Source organism: Hydractinia symbiolongicarpus, chromosome 1, assembly GCF_029227915.1.
Source record: "Hydractinia symbiolongicarpus strain clone_291-10 chromosome 1, HSymV2.1, whole genome shotgun sequence".
NCBI lineage: Eukaryota > Metazoa > Cnidaria > Hydrozoa > Anthoathecata > Hydractiniidae > Hydractinia > Hydractinia symbiolongicarpus.
The window spans coordinates 5,586,146-5,602,255 of record NC_079875.1 but is presented as its reverse complement, the minus strand read 5'-3'; the positions used below and the strand labels follow the sequence as shown (position 1 = coordinate 5,602,255).

General features: G+C 33.4%; 1 protein-coding gene and 1 long non-coding RNA gene across 2 annotated transcripts; both read right to left on the bottom strand.

The window, feature by feature from the left end:
* Nucleotides 1-387: 387 nt before the first annotated feature.
* On the bottom strand, nt 388-5,940 carry LOC130633542 (DDB1- and CUL4-associated factor 12-like). Its single transcript, XM_057444558.1, has 8 exons — nt 5,471-5,940; nt 4,773-4,988; nt 3,635-3,692; nt 3,323-3,480; nt 2,699-2,761; nt 2,277-2,436; nt 1,595-1,740; nt 388-1,478 (listed from the first exon to the last, which is right to left on the bottom strand). Exons 1-8 carry the CDS (start codon nt 5,696-5,698, stop codon nt 1,320-1,322), a joined length of 1,188 nt encoding a protein of 395 aa, XP_057300541.1. The 5' UTR covers nt 5,699-5,940; the 3' UTR covers nt 388-1,319.
* Nucleotides 5,941-6,553: 613 nt separating this feature from the next.
* LOC130633648 (uncharacterized) lies at nt 6,554-13,889 on the bottom strand. Its single transcript, XR_008982133.1, has 3 exons — nt 13,689-13,889; nt 10,121-12,958; nt 6,554-6,568 (listed from the first exon to the last, which is right to left on the bottom strand). It is a non-coding gene; the product is annotated as an uncharacterized LOC130633648 (long non-coding RNA).
* Nucleotides 13,890-16,110: the final 2,221 nt, after the last annotated feature.

Below are 16,110 nucleotides of genomic sequence, written 5' to 3'. Positions count from 1 at the left end.
CTACCCAACACAGGGTGTCCAGTAAACCAGGTCCTTGGGGCTCTTTATCTCTTTTGATTCTTGACTTGTCCTTGATTTTTTCAGCTATTTTTTAGGCTAATATTTTACTTATTGGAACGCTTGATTACCAATAATTTAAACTTAACTACAAGCATCCGGCGGTAAAAAATCTGAAAACTATGGAGACGAGGTTGATAATTGATCTAATCAAACACAAAAGAACAGTTCGTTGTTGTTCTTTGTGTGAAACCAACTGAAATGTGGGGATACCTGTGTCAACTTCATTTTCAGGGCTCTCTTTCTGTAATGTAAAAAGAAACAAAGAACCCTGATTAAAAGAATTCTGAGACCACTTGAAAAGTAGACGCCAAAAAACAAAACAAGTCATACAAAGTATTGAACTTGCACCATCCTGCCATTATCATTATATATACAAAATTGCATATGTACAAATACATACATGTACAATATATACATAACACAAGAACAATATTCAAAACAGAATAAATCTACATAAAACGAGTTGAATATATAAAAATTGACAAATCAGGTCTCATAAGTGAGTGTGCTAAATGTTAACAAAGCATTTATTATTTGCGTCAGTTAGGTCCCATATAATAGATTCATCTTTATATTGCATCTAAAAGACCTTGTTATGCCCTGATTACGCCCGTCCCTATTTGCGTGGCGTTCACAGAGATGGCGTTAGATTTTAAATGCAAAAATATCTTATATACTGGCCACCAAAAGCTATTTCAACGCATGATATTTAAATATACCAAACAATGTTTAAAAATAGTGCATTAATTATTTTCTAAATATATGTATATATAAGCAAGTGAATTTAACAAATTAAAACCGAAATCAACATGTTTAACATCGACTGAAAAAATAAACAACACGACGACGCTGGGAATTATGACGAAAATAACAATACGACGACGTTTGAAATTATGACAAAAAATAACAACACGACGACGTTGGGAATTATGACAAAAATAACAACACGACGACCTTAGGAACTATGACAAAAGTAGCAACACGACGACATTAAGCAGGACAACTAATATAAACGAGCATACAAATAAACACGCACACGCGCTCACAGACAAGTGACACAGGGAAACCTAAGAAATAATGCTAAAGTGTATTAAAAAAATCGAGGATTAAAATTGTAAACTTTTAAAACTGATTTCGTCTCCACTTCCTTCAACTTTGTATTCCAATTTGCATCAACAATTTATCATAACTAACTCTTATAAAAAAATATATGTAAACACACACATATACTAGGTTATATAAATATATATTTCTCATTATCAATCCCAATATGCTGCATAATTACCATACAGTCCTAAAGCTAACGGTCCACCAGCTGTGAGAAGTTTCATTGAATTCGGATGGTAACTGTGCGCGTAGATTGCGTTTGGGTAGCAGTCTGTATCCGAGAAATATTGCTGGTACACAGAATCTTTCCTCTAAAAAAATCAGCAAATTTCTTATTTATTTATGCATTTAATCATCATGTATTGGCTTAAGTCAGCGTCTTTCTATTATTTCTATGTTTACTTGTCTTGATAGATAAAATTCTTACCAGCCATCCGCTTCCAGTTTTCTGCTGACAAACTGAGTCGTCAGGTCGCTTTAGCATCTTATTCATTCTAACATCGTAAAATAACAATGAACCGTATCCAGTTCCAATGGTTATGACAGAATCCTGGAAACTTATCGAACGAACTCCTGCATGAAAGAAATTGTGATGTCACATTGTTGACATTTATGGTAAAAATGTCGATTCGTATTTAAACATAGAAACACCTCCCTAAAGCGGAACCGCTACAGTGACCTCCCCCACCCTAAAGTTGACATCTCTATAAAGGAGATACTCAAAAAAACAGACATGTTATAAAACAGACTCTCCAAAAAGCAGATACTTCTTAAAAACAGACAATTTTTCCTGTCTTGCGTGAATATTTTGGCTCAAAAAAATTGACCTCATTAGCAGACATTTTTATTTGTTTATTATTGTCTTACTACAGATATGTTCATTTAGAAGGGTATTTTTATTTCTTAAGTATACAGCTTTCTTCTACCATGTTAAGCAATAACTTCAAAGGACTTTCAATCAGTATTTCCCTTCACATTTAACTCTTTTGCCAGTTACTTCTGTTTACAAGTAGCCCCTTAGGGTTTTACTCTACTTTTGAAACTGCCTATAAAAATCAAATATCTAATGAAGGAACGAAAAAATAAAAAATTAATATACAGATACATACCAGCTCCTTGATCACTGGAGCAAACTGATCCAATCGTCTTTCCAGATTGTGCATCCAGTAGGGCAACATGTGACACTGATCCTACCGCATAAAGGTGATTGTTTGGATCATACGCAATACAAACATTTTCTTTAAGAAACGGCAACGCAGTTGAAGTGATCTAGAATAATTCAGAGTCGGAGTTGTGTCAAAATTTACAATATCATATCTGAGCGAGAGTTTAATATGCAAGAGAACTGTTAAAACGAGTCTGCAATGTGAATATTAAAAATACTTTGTTTAGTAAGTTATATCCACTTATTTTATACTTTCTTTTCTTAAGAGGTGTCAATGTATACACATCAGTGAGATAATAAAAAATAAATTTGTAATAAATAAAAAATTGTCTAAATTAACATGTCAAAAGCAAAAAAATGCTTCACCTGTGCACAATTATTGACATCCCATAGATGAACAAAACCGTTGGAGACCACTGTCGCTAGATTCTGTTGATAAAATAAGTCATGAAAATAAGGTAAATTAACAAACAAAAAATCATCGTGTGCATTCATCTTAACGAGAGACTCTTTCATCCTAACTGGTCGAATCTTTGTTTCCTTACAACAAGACGCAAGGGAGAGAATAGAAATAGACATACATTTGTTATTGTTGGTGTTGTTGTTTTTATTGTTGATATTAATACGATGTGTCACACTTAAGAGCTCGTGAATTTTGGTTTTACATTTTCAACAACATCGAAAAGAAATAGAGGTAAAGATCCTTTCTAGTAAGATGCTTTTCTTAAAAAAATTAAGCAACCAAATAAAGAATAAAATGGGCCTTCAAAAAAGTAACAAGCCATTAAGTCGAGCATTTACATTGTAAATGCTCGACTACATGGCTGAATATTTATTCCAAAATTATATCTAAGAGGGGTGATAACCCAGGGGCGTTTAATCAAATCAGTAAATGTTTCTAAAAATGAAGAAGTGCTTATTCAAGAATGGTGTTGAATCAGGGGCGCTGAACAAAGCATTTACAGCGTATATTAGGCGCATCATAAATACCTGTGATAGTGGATTGTAAACCATTGCGCGAACACGATCATTGTTTTCGTACTTTTCGATGGTCTGGACTGGCTTTATTCTTGGCAAGGGGGGAAGAATGATGTCAAATGATTTTTCAGGAGTGACTTGCCAAAATGCGAGCCGCTTATCACGTGATCCTAGATTCAAGATCATAAGCCTTGCATCATAAATGTTTTAAGAAAAATGTTGAGAGAAATTTATAGCATGTCTTTTCTGAAATTCATAAAGAACGAGCGAAACTCTCTTAAAAATGGGATAAAAAATTGAAATATAATGTGCTAAAACTATTACCACTGACTAACACATCATCGGATATCCACGCAGAACAGAACAACCAATTCGTGTGAAACTAAAATATAAATAAACAAGAAACGATGTTTGCAATTTTATATGATTCAAACTATAAAAATGCTCAAAACCAGATATGACTTCATAACTAAATTTCAAAACTCGAGAGGTTATTTGAAGGAATTAAGAGTGACCAATAAAGAAATATAAAATCAATCAATCTCTCTCTATAACTGATCACTGTCAATTGTCAAGCTGGTTAACATGTTAAAATAACAAAAAGTTATGTATATCATATGTACAATACATTGTTGTTCCACTACCAAGTTAAGAATATGACACAAAAAAATGCTTCATGAACAGCCAGAAAATGTAAAAATTTTACATGTTGAATACACACACTTTAAACTCATCCAAGTTCACTTCTAATATTTACAGTTAAAATTAGAATTTTTAGGTTATTTAGTTAGATCAAACATCTTAAATAGTTTCAAGCATTGGGCCATCTATATATTTAAAAGTTGTTTTATTGTTAAGCAGTGCATTTACGATTTTGCCAGTTCAATTGCCGTATTTCCCTTGGATAAAATACTTTCTCAGTAAAAAATTTTCCTTTAAGACCAAGTTTAATCACCAAGCGAGGAAATCAAGTCACAAACTACTTATTAAGGCAACTAGAACTTCCACGAACACACGACGTATGATGATGAACAGACTTTCACATATATAGATGGCCTTATTATAGATACGACCACTATTTGTAGAATGCACCGAGCTTTAAACTATGCATTTAACAAACTAGAATTTTGTCTGTCAAACTTGCGGATAGGCATCAGAATCTCTAGCTGTGACATTTTGATTGCAGAATTATCAAACAAGTTTTCAAATGCACGAGAGTATGATAAAACTTCTTATTTTACAACTTGATGTATTTAAAAACTGTATATTTTGCTTTCTACTTATTTATAAACTCTCTTTGATCCACTCTTTGCAAAACAGAAAACTGACCATTTATAAAAGTTTTTTAATGAAAAATTTCTAATTTTACAATTGTTTTGATTCATGAAAGTTAACCTTTACAAATAATATTCTTTTCACAGTAATTCTTAGCAATAGAAATAATGAAGAATTGTATCCTCACCTCTCCAACACATATGGGCTGAAGGGAAGGCAATTCATAAAATCCAATAGAGTTTGCACTTTGGGCACCAGTTGCTAGCTTTGTTGAGTTTTCATTTATCGCAATGCAATGAATACCGCAGTCTTTTTCACTCTCATTGTTATTTACTCCAGTCTTTGAACCAGCTAGTAGAGGTATGTTCCATGCTTTTCGAGTCTCAATGTTTTGGACCAATAGCTAAAAAGGAAATGCGTATATACACCTGGACTCTAATGCATGTTTTTAAATAGAGAACTAATGAAAAATAACAATTGTAAAGTTTATTGTTAAGTAACAAAATGATACTATAACAGACACAACTCATAATGCAAGCAGCTTTTATAACAAGATTTTAGGGACTAAATTTGAATCCAAAAACCTGTAAATGTAAACATTATTTATGTAATATGTAAGAACAACACAATGTATATATAAAGATTTTTTAGATAGTTTATCTTAAATTGTCTCAAGCAATCAAAGACGTAAACAAAGTCATAAGTTATATCATTAGTGATATTTTCTTAGTGAAAAGATAAAATCATATTGTTTAATCCTTTTGCACAAAAATTTTGTTAACAGCTGCCTTTGCCATGTATTAAAAACTTTTTCTTAGACTACATAAAAAGTCAAATGAAATTGTTTTGTTACACTCACCCAAAAGCAAACAACTAATAATCTACCTTGTTACATTTGGTTCCACATATTATATTGTACTCATCCAACCATTGTGCAGCAAATATTTTATCAACTTGTCCAAATGACAATTCCTTTTCAATCATTGCATTAGGTAGATGATGTGCCAGGTGGCGTTCACGAACTCCATCAACTAGCCGTGCAACACCCAGTTCTTGTCTTATTGAAATGTAGTCAAAAACATTGGTACATATTGATTGCCTTGAGACCCACATGGACAATGATATTATTTACATTATCTTTACACTCACATAATCTTTTCTTTCATGTATGTATATCTATATTTTTATTTTTATTTTTTATGAACTATACCTATAAAGATAAGGATTTATTTCACGTTTGCAAAAACCATTAGCGCTATTTGCTTTCACCTGTACAATAAGCAGTCCTTTTTTATCTATACCTTTTACAGTGAAGTGAAATTTTAAATGAATAAAATATTTAAAATGAAAAATTAAGGTTTTTTTAAAAACATAAGTTGTATATTTTCTAGCTTTCAATGTGGTACATGGTACATGGCAAAGTGGTTACAGGGTCAGCAATTTGCATAACTATTTCGCTTCCGCACACTGTTGTGAAATACTTTTTTCATTCGTTGTTATTTCAAGATCAAAATACCTTTTCACAGCTGTGTAATTTTTATAATAGTTAGACTAAACAATGTTAGTTAATTTGTTTTAATAATTTTAATCTATTGTTATCTTAGTAATTAATTAAATACCTAAAAACCCAAATTTTAATGAAACTAGACATGCTTAGGCCACAAAAGAATATATTTTGCTGTACACAAGAAATTAGGGGAAAGGTATGTTGTATAGCATTTTGTGATTTCATTTTCAGACAATATGCCCCAACATAAAAGTTTGTTATACACCATCAAAAGGGATCCTAGATAGCGAAAACAGCACCATAATTCATTTAAAAACCATCAAAATAGGATACTAGATAGCGAAAACATCATTGTTGGTCATTTAAAAACCATAAAACTGGACCATGAAAAGCAAAAGCATAGCAGTAGATCATTTAAAACCACCAACATTGGGTCGTAGAAACCTAAGCATCGTCAATGATCCTTTAAAAAGCACCTAAACAAGATTGTAATTAAAATGAGATTATAGATGATCACAACAACATGTGGATCGTGCATAAAATGTTTGGCACTAGTTTACCACAGCTTTAAGCAATTCTTCACCTAATAACATGTTTCTGCTGCTTTTCAAGCCCTAACTTTAGTGTACTTGAAGCAGAAATTGCCAGAGTCTTTGAGTAAACAAAGTCTGTTTTTTCTGGAATGGCAGGAAAAAGAAAACCATTCTGCAAATTCTGATTTCTTTACCTAAATTTACATGGTTGGGAGCAACTTTAAAATAGGTACTGAAATATATTTTATATTTCTTTAATATATTAAATACAATTTACTAAAATATGCAATGCAGAGACTCAGATAAGGAATTATAAAGAAAGAGTATTTTTAAGCATTGTATAAAAGCTGCAACCCATTTCTATGCACACACACTTTTAAAAAATAAGAGATATAAAAGCTGCAATGCAGATATTATAATTTTTTTTGTACGTATTCCAAAGTTTATTCAAATGTTATTTACTGACACGTCAGCTACAGTAGAATTTTGTGACTTTTCAATCAAATGGCTCCAAGTTCTCAGCACATGCAGCTAGCTGCATTAATTGAAAACACTGGTACAACAAATGGGATAGTGTTTGGGTGAAGTGTTTGTAGTTTTATTCTAAAAACCAGATAATCCTTTGCCGCTGAACAGTTTTGCAGATGGAAACTGTCCCATATGATTTGTATTGGATGGTTTCTATTAGCGATTATTTTTAATTGTAAATAGGGACTTTACAAAACAGAAACCAGGACTCTCTGCAACAATGTTGGCAATAGTTTTTCTTAAAAATCTGTCATATGAAAAATGCACCAAAAGTTGATTATGAAAATTTAAACAAAAGGGGAAAACATGAAATGAAACCAAAGCAACTATGGCTACTGTCAAAATTGAAAATAAAATTGAAATAGGAAAAGGAAAAAACAACAAGCCGTTAAACACACAAAATTTAGAAAAAAAATTATATGCACTTTTTCTGCATGATTTTATTAGTATATAATATTTCCATATGACATTTTTACTTTGTTAAAATATTTGACATTCTACCCACAAACTCAAAATGGTTCTTTGTTTTTGGGGGTTTACCCTGATGTGTACGGGCTCATTGAAAAAAAGAGCTGTGCAAGAGTTTCACTACACCACAATCTGTACAGTCAAAACTTTAGCCATAAGAAAATAGTTGTATGATACATGTGGCAACCATCGCATAAGAACCGTGCATGATACAACATTACCTATCTTTTCGTAAAAGTGATTAACTTTAAACAGCGGTTTAGCTTTGCAAATGCATGAGGTTTGCAAATTTTTATGCCAAATTTAAATATGGTGGATCTACACGTTGTACTGTAGGGAAATGGTTTGGGGTGAGTTATCAAGGCAAGTGCAAAGAAGTCTTGTACATCGCAAAGCTTATGCATTGATTTCTTGTGGATGAGAATGGGCCAGTTGATACTCTGTTGATGAGGTGCCTGAAGCCTAAAGTTGGATCAGTGTGTTGGAAGATACACCTGTTCATCTTCCTCCAGACGAGTCTTATTTCCAGCTATGCGACGTAATATCTGGACCTCTTAATGTCATTCCACTGAAAGTTTCTGATAAATTTAGCGTTCCAGAGTATAGTGAAGTTGTATATGCATTTGAAGTTTTGAGGAAGTTCGACTGAAAAAACCTAACTATTTAGAGACTATTTGTTTTGTTGTTAGCTATATTGTTATTATTATTAGTTCTAGTGTGTCAAATTTCTTTGAGAAAAATTGTAGACCAAATTTAGAAGCATCTTAGATTTGAGTACCGCAGAATACCATTAGCTTGGAACCCTTCTTTCACGAAATATTTTTCCAAAAGATGTTCTGTGTTTGTATCAAGTTTATTTCGTGGTAATACTTATATGACTATGTAACAAAAAAACCTATATTGTAGACTTGTATTCAAGTGTGCTCAAATTATAGAGGATCTTAATAAAAATAATGCATTTTTAAAAACAAAACAAAACAGAAAGTGAAGATAATATTTTGTAAAGATAAAAATAAACACTTTTATTGTTACAAAAGTATGCTCATATCCTACTTGGTTTGAAATACACAAAAAAACTTCTCTTTGGCATTTTTGCAACTTCTACACTGTACAAAGCAAAGACTGGTATTCTGCGGTGCCATGGTTTCTGTGGTACTTCTACCTGTAAACCGACAGTATGGGATCTTTCCCCGATCAGGTGGGTGTCCCCTGATTGAGTAAACCACTTGATCAAGTGAGTCAGCACTGGCGGCAATTTTTTACGACCACCTGTTTGAGTGAGTCATAACTGGCGGGAAATTTTTAGCTAGCTAAATACATAAACAAACCAAAGGTGCTTGGGGGAGACTTAGTTCTTGCCTACCACCTAGTCTGCTTAAGCTCTAGAGACAGCTAAATAGCTATGTTACAGATATCAATAGTTCTCTACTTATACTTTGTGTCAGACATGGTAAAAAATATGCACATTTTTCTCTATATAGCTTGTTATACTGGCTTCTTACTAAACTAATTCCAAGCACCATGTCTATAAAACAACTAAAATGAGCTTCAGAGGTGCAACCTAGACTGAAAATATGCACCATGTAGTCAATCCAACTCAAGAAATTATCAATAGCATCGGTGCAACGGCACAAAATAAGTTTATGACTTAATGTAAACAAAAATTATATTTTTGCTTGCCCTTTTAAAAAGCAATTTTAAGCAAGAAAAATAGTCACACGATTCAGGTAAGTCTCTCCCAATCGGGGTGGTTGCGCACTCACTCGATCGGGGGATTAACCCCTTGCTTGCCCTTTTAAAAAGCAATTTTAAGCAAGACAAATACTCACACGATTCAGGTAAGACTCTCCCAATCGGGCTGGTTGCGTACTCACTCGATCGGGGGATTTACCCCTTGCTTGCCCTTTTAAAAAGCAATTTTAAGCAAGAAAAATACTCACACAATTCAGGTAAGACTCTCCCAATCGGGGTGGTTGCGCACTCACTCGATCGGGGGATTTACCCGATCTGGGGCCAGTCACCCTATCGGGGAAAGATCCCGTACTGACCAATGATATAAAAGCGAAACATCTTTTTACTAAATTCCAGTATGTTAAGCATACTAAAAGCTATTGTATTGCAGTAAAAGTAAATCTTTAATGTAGCTATACTTAAAAAATATAAGCTCTCAATATTAAAATTGGCTACCCCAACCACTACCTCAAATTACTACTCCATATTTTCAATTAAACCCAACACTAGCTAGCCACACAATTGTTGAGAAGCAAACAGTTTTGACTTATTTTGGTTTAATAAATGTTTATGTTTTTGTGCAGTTTAATAGAATAATAGCTTGATATTGTAGCTTAATTATCAAAATAGGCTGAAATATTCTGCTAATAAAGAGCAGTCATTATATATTATAGTTAGCTAGCAGTTTTTCTAGACTGTTTGGAATCTTGTTGTCTAACCACATTGCTAGCTACCTTTCCCAAACAAATGAAAGACTAGCTTCCTCACCTATTTACTCACAAAATATAGATACAAACCACTGATGAAAAAGTTTAGGAAAATTCCATGCCAGGGTGTGAACTGAATATATCGTCCGTCGTGGTGTCAGTAATATCCATCACTGAAAAATTGAAAATTAGCATTTATCTATTAGCTAGCTAGCTGCATTGAATAATACTAAAGCTGTGAAAAAAAATAATGATATATGACATAAATTGCTAATAAAAACTTAAATTAATTATGATTAAGTGTCTTCAAGTTTTTCAATTTCAATGGTAAAAATCATAAAAAATTAAAAAAAAATCTTACGGTTATACATCTACCATATTTGTTTTGGTTTTGCAAATCTGAAATACGGTAGCCGGAGGGAACTTTAAAACCACCCTTTGACCCAAAGGCGCTTTACCATAGAGGCTATGTTCCTTTAGAATTTATTTAAATCATAACAGCGATCGATTAACGACTTTGTAAAGGCATATTTTACATTATTGTATACTTTTCATGATTAATGCATATCAAACAAGATCTACCACCATTTTTTAATAAAATATTAATGAGAGCTCTCTGAGGAAGGGTAAGTAATAAAGTAATACCGGAAGGCTGCCGTAAAAAAACTGAAGATCACATGACATTATGCTTTAGTTTCACAACCTCGTTACCAGGCCACTTAATGTGATATTCTCTCCCATTGAATAAACGCGTCCGTTTCTATTGAACACCCTTCTAGACCAAACCGTCTTCTTCACCGATTTCTCGAGGCGTTTATTTGAAACATGAAAATGGTAAGTTTGTCCCCGTGAAATATCAACAGTTTTCTTCAAAGACTTATGGGAAGCGTAATACAAAATTTGAAGTTTCTTTACGTTGTGGTGAGAGATGCCGATGCAACTTTTTTGCTAACTCTTGCGCTAAGGATAACTGAAATTTACATTTTTTCCACAAAAAGGAAAAATTTAAATTTATTTTAACCCACTGCATTTCTATTTTGTTATAAAAAAAATAGTACACGGATGTTACTCATAATAAACGCACGTCTACCTACTAGATGCACACCAACCTTGTACCCAGAGATTGCTACGAATTTTTATATTTGGCCAGAACGATTCACTTTCTGTTGTATTTTTAAAGTCTCCGTAAATCTATGTAAACAAAATCAGACTTGCTTTAGAGCAGGGATTGTGTCTTTTTATACCAGGACGCCACCCCGATATTAAAAAGAGAAAAAACATGGGGTATAGAGTTGGGAGATTAAGGGAGTTATGGCTTTTTAAAGTTTGACCCTTTAATTTCAAAAAGGGTTATTTTTATTGGGAAATGAAAAAAGCATTGTGATACAAAGCATGTTAAAAGCTTCTTAGAAGTTTTTAATGTAATTGCAATGCAAAAACTTCGTTGTCCACCTAACTGGAGTCTCCTAACACTCGTTTTTCTGATTTTCTTTGACGAAGTAACCACTATTAGTAAAAAGTGCTGTGGTTATCATCACCTTATCCTGAACAGAAAATTAGACACACATCTACCTGCTATATATTTTACTTATCTTAAACTTTCTATCTAGATCAAAACATGTCACACTCCGTATGGCATACTCCGTATAGCATAATTCGTATAGCATACTCCGTATGGCATAATCCGTATAGCATACTCCGTATGTCATGTCCGTATAGCATACACCTTATAGCACATCCTGCATACTCCACATAGCAAATTCTGCATAACATACTCTCGGTATCTCACAATCTGTATGCCATAATCCGTTTGCTGCAATCAAGCTAATGTTCCCACACTCCGTATAGCTACAATATACTTCGTATATTTACGATGGATAAAAAAGTAGGAAAATGATGTGCATGTTTTTTAACTTGTTCTTTATGGTGATTATTTTTTATTTTTTTCGGAAACAGTCATATATTGGACTTTAAGAACATTCGTTGGCAGACTCCGTATAGCTAAACCAAACTCCGTATAACAGCTATACGGAGTATTACTTCGTATAGAAACGACACTCCGTACGTCACACAGACGTCACCCTAACCGACGATAAAAATATCTCCACCCTTATTCCAGGTTGGTAATAGCGGCCGCTATCAATAAAGAAGCCAGCTCTCGCAATGAAATAAAGTGACGCAATAAGCATCAAACTTTTTGCGCAAATTTAGCAAATATTATAATAACCATTATCGAAATTAACCAGTTGTATTAACCAGCCATCATGAAACAAGCATTTTTTCCAGAAAGCGAACTTCTATTTCGTTCGTTACTGCGTGAGCCTTTCCTAAAGATGAAGGACTTTATGAATGCCTCCATAAATTGATTGGTAGATCGAAAAAAAAACAAATTGTTTAAATTACTACATTCAAATATTGTACAACTATTATTGATAGAAGACTTACACAAGTATTTTAAAAATCATCGGTCTTATAAATTCTGCTGACATCAGCAAGTTTCTTTATATGACGTCATTAATCTTGAAACTTCAGTGTGCAATTACATATTGACATCGAGATGTATCTTCAAATCATGTAGAACAACAAACAGAATAATTTTTTTATTTACATGGAAATTGATAAGCAAAAATCATGGAAAGATGCATTTTAGAGCAAACGTTTGCAACAAAAATTTATCTAAGAACGTCGAAACATTTGTGGGTTTTAAAATAGAAAAATTAGGATGTAAAGGCTATCAGAAAGTTCTGAGTTGCTATAAAAACGCATATAATTATTCAACGATTCTGAAGTGTGTTGTTTTCTACATTAATTCGAAGATACTTTAATCTCATTTCCCTTTTATTGAACAGGTTAACTTTTCCATGTATGTTCCATTCTCCTTTACATCTTCTTTTACCAACTAAAAAATAAATAATACAATTTGGAATTACAACGTAAATGCATGCTTTTTACTACCCCAGGAAAACAAATTTCCCAGGACCGGATTTCTAAGGTTTTAACTAAATAATAAGTAAAAAAAATTAAAACCGGCCACCTAAAAATATAATTTCTGTGATTTTTTTTGTAAAATTGGCCATCGGGAAAATAGAATTACTGCAATCTGAGGAAATCTATAAGTTGAAAATAACTATATGAATCTGAATTCCATTTATTTTGAAGTTATCCGTAAAGAGTTTATAGTTGGTTATGTTATTTTGACCGCTGGGATTGGAATTTAATTGACGTTATTGACTTGTATTGGATACACATTTGTAAACTGGTTTTGGTGAATTTTATATTTTATCATCTAAGCAGACATTTTATTCTCTCAATTGGAATATCATCTATGATGGAGTGGTTTTTGCCCAGCAATCTTCTGATGCAATGTGAGAAATATGCTGTAATCTGTTAAGTAGACTTCACCTAATTTAACCAAGAATTTTTCTATCCGCAAATTAAATTTATTACCCCAAAATTAAGTATTCATATTATTTGTTCCAAATAGTTAGGTAAATCGTGAAAATATATAGCATATGCTAATATATATACAGTATTACAATATATCATGTGGTAAAATATATCATATATTTTAGAGTATGATACAGTATATGCTCAGATTGACACTAGACATATGTGCAAAGAAAACATACTTTGGATTCCTCTTTTGTCTCTTTGCCACTCTTAATTTGCTCTTGTGGCTTTCCATACCACCGTTCCATCAAAGGTTGCAAGAACTTGTGCCAAATCCAAATGAACAGCGGCACAAGTATACATGTTACTCATACCATGACTGTGTCGTTTTCTTGAAGTATTCTTCAAAACTATATGTTTTAAAATATATAATCTTTTCTAAACAAAAATAAGAAATATTCAGACCTACCAGCCATTTTTTACCTATTTGTGTGCAGTAATCAATCAATTATTTGTAGGTGGTTATTTTGCCCTAATTCTTGTGGTTGGAATGTTTTCCTTCATGCTCTCCGCCGGGGCACAAAATGGACTTTTCACAGCCAAACCTTCACGGTAGAAACCCTAATTAAACAATACGGCATTAAAATGTCACTAAATGGCAAAAATTAAGCAGTATATAATCTAAAACGTATTAAAGATTTGACTACAAAAAATAAAGAATTCCTTGTATTTATGAAGGTTTTTCCACAAAAACATTATGATTACGGCATGTGTACACAATTTCATAATGGCTGCTCAATCTAAAGAGAACCCGACCGCAAGAATAGAACCCAACCGGCGCAAGAATAGAACACTGCGGTTTCATTTTTTATCATACAGCATTTAGTGGCGCCGTAGATTAGTGGTTATAGCTTTCGTACTCTGTGCGGGAGACCGGGGTTCGATTCCTCTTGACGGCGATTCAACATGGGCGAGTGAATGTTACCATAGCCCCGGGTTAACCCAAGCCATGTGAGGGAAATTGGGAAGATGGCACACTGTGTGGGCCGTTGGATGTTGCCGGGAGTTGTCTAGTAGAGCGCGGGCTCTAATTGGGTCTGCGTAGCTCAAAATGAGCATTAAATACTCTAGGACTCTCCATCTACGCCATGGCCCCTCCTGGAAATAATAGACAGGGTATATCCCTCGATATTTGTGAGGCTAGCCATGTAAAATATGCACATCTATCTATCTATCTATTCACTGCAATGAAACAACTCTTACAAATGAAGAGTTTGGTAGATATAAAATCAACATTGGACATGGCCATCACCGAAAAAATCATTTTTTGACAGTGAAACATCTCTGTTTTTCCTCAACTGAAAGTTGTACCATGTATGACATTCTCACCAGTAGAATAGGCTCTTCATTAAGGCATTCGCATCATTTCGTTTCAATTTCGTGATTGTTAATTCTAATCTTGTTACTGTCAGAATGAGAATTGGCTAAGAGTTTCCTCATTGTGGGTGATTATTTAGTAAGGAGTATCTGTCTAATAAAAATTAGCTAAGCTAGATAGCTGGACTATAAGCTCCCTTTAATTTAATGCAACAATAATGCCTCAAATGTATGTGACATTAAGAACAGGGAATATTATAGAAGAAAATAGTGTATAAAAATAATAAAAGGACAACCAAGAATTTGTTAAACAAATACCAGCTAAATGTCTACTACAGCTACCTTCCATCGTTAACAAATCCACGTTCAAAAAAGAAAGTAAAGAGCTTTGTTGTCCTTCTCCAAATTTTTTTCTAGCGATTTACAAAACAATATGAAACAACCTTCAACCCAAGATTTCGATACGATTGTGTTTACCGTGTTAATTAGGAGTCTAGAAACCAAGTTTAATAGGACCGGAAAATTAAGGCCTGAAACCCTCCGACAGCCGTTAAGCCCGAATTTTAGAGATCGCTAAATGCTTCGGTAAAAGAAAGTGCCCGGCGTTTATGTAGCAGTTTTTTTCTTGCGCTTCGGAGAGTGATTAGCCAAAAAACGAAAATTCTCTTTTTAAGTTTTGCATCAGAAAAATAAAAACATCAAAAAATTAAGTTCTTACAAAACACTAATCACACAACTAAAAACCTTGCTTACGTTTTGGATTGCGCGTGTCAGCAAAATTATCATTCTGATTTAACTTTGTCCCGAGTTTGTTAGGTTTCCTTTATTTTTTCAGGTGCGGCCTGTGAAGAAAGTTGATGTTGATTATCAGGCGGATATGACACAAGACATCCTTGACCCCAGAGCTTTTTGGTTTTATTTCAAAAGCTCTGGGGACAAGAATAGAAACAAAAAAAAAATAATAAATGTTTGTCGAAATATTCCCAAATTGCGTTACCAGAGTACGCTCGAATAACACGGAAATCTGGCATTAGGAACAGCCGAATTTCACCGGATCCTTTGGAAACTCTATTTGGAAAGTTCAAAAAAAGTTTTTAAAATTGAAAAAATAGTATACCCAATTAAACAAAGTTACAGAATTTCAATCAGCTTTTGGGAGTCCGATATTGACAACACCTCGTCCTTAACAACCTCGCTTAGAGCGTTGTCCCTAATATCTAAATGAGGCCCTTAAGAAAAATTTGATCTTCAGGGACTATTTCACACATAATTTTCAGTCAAGGT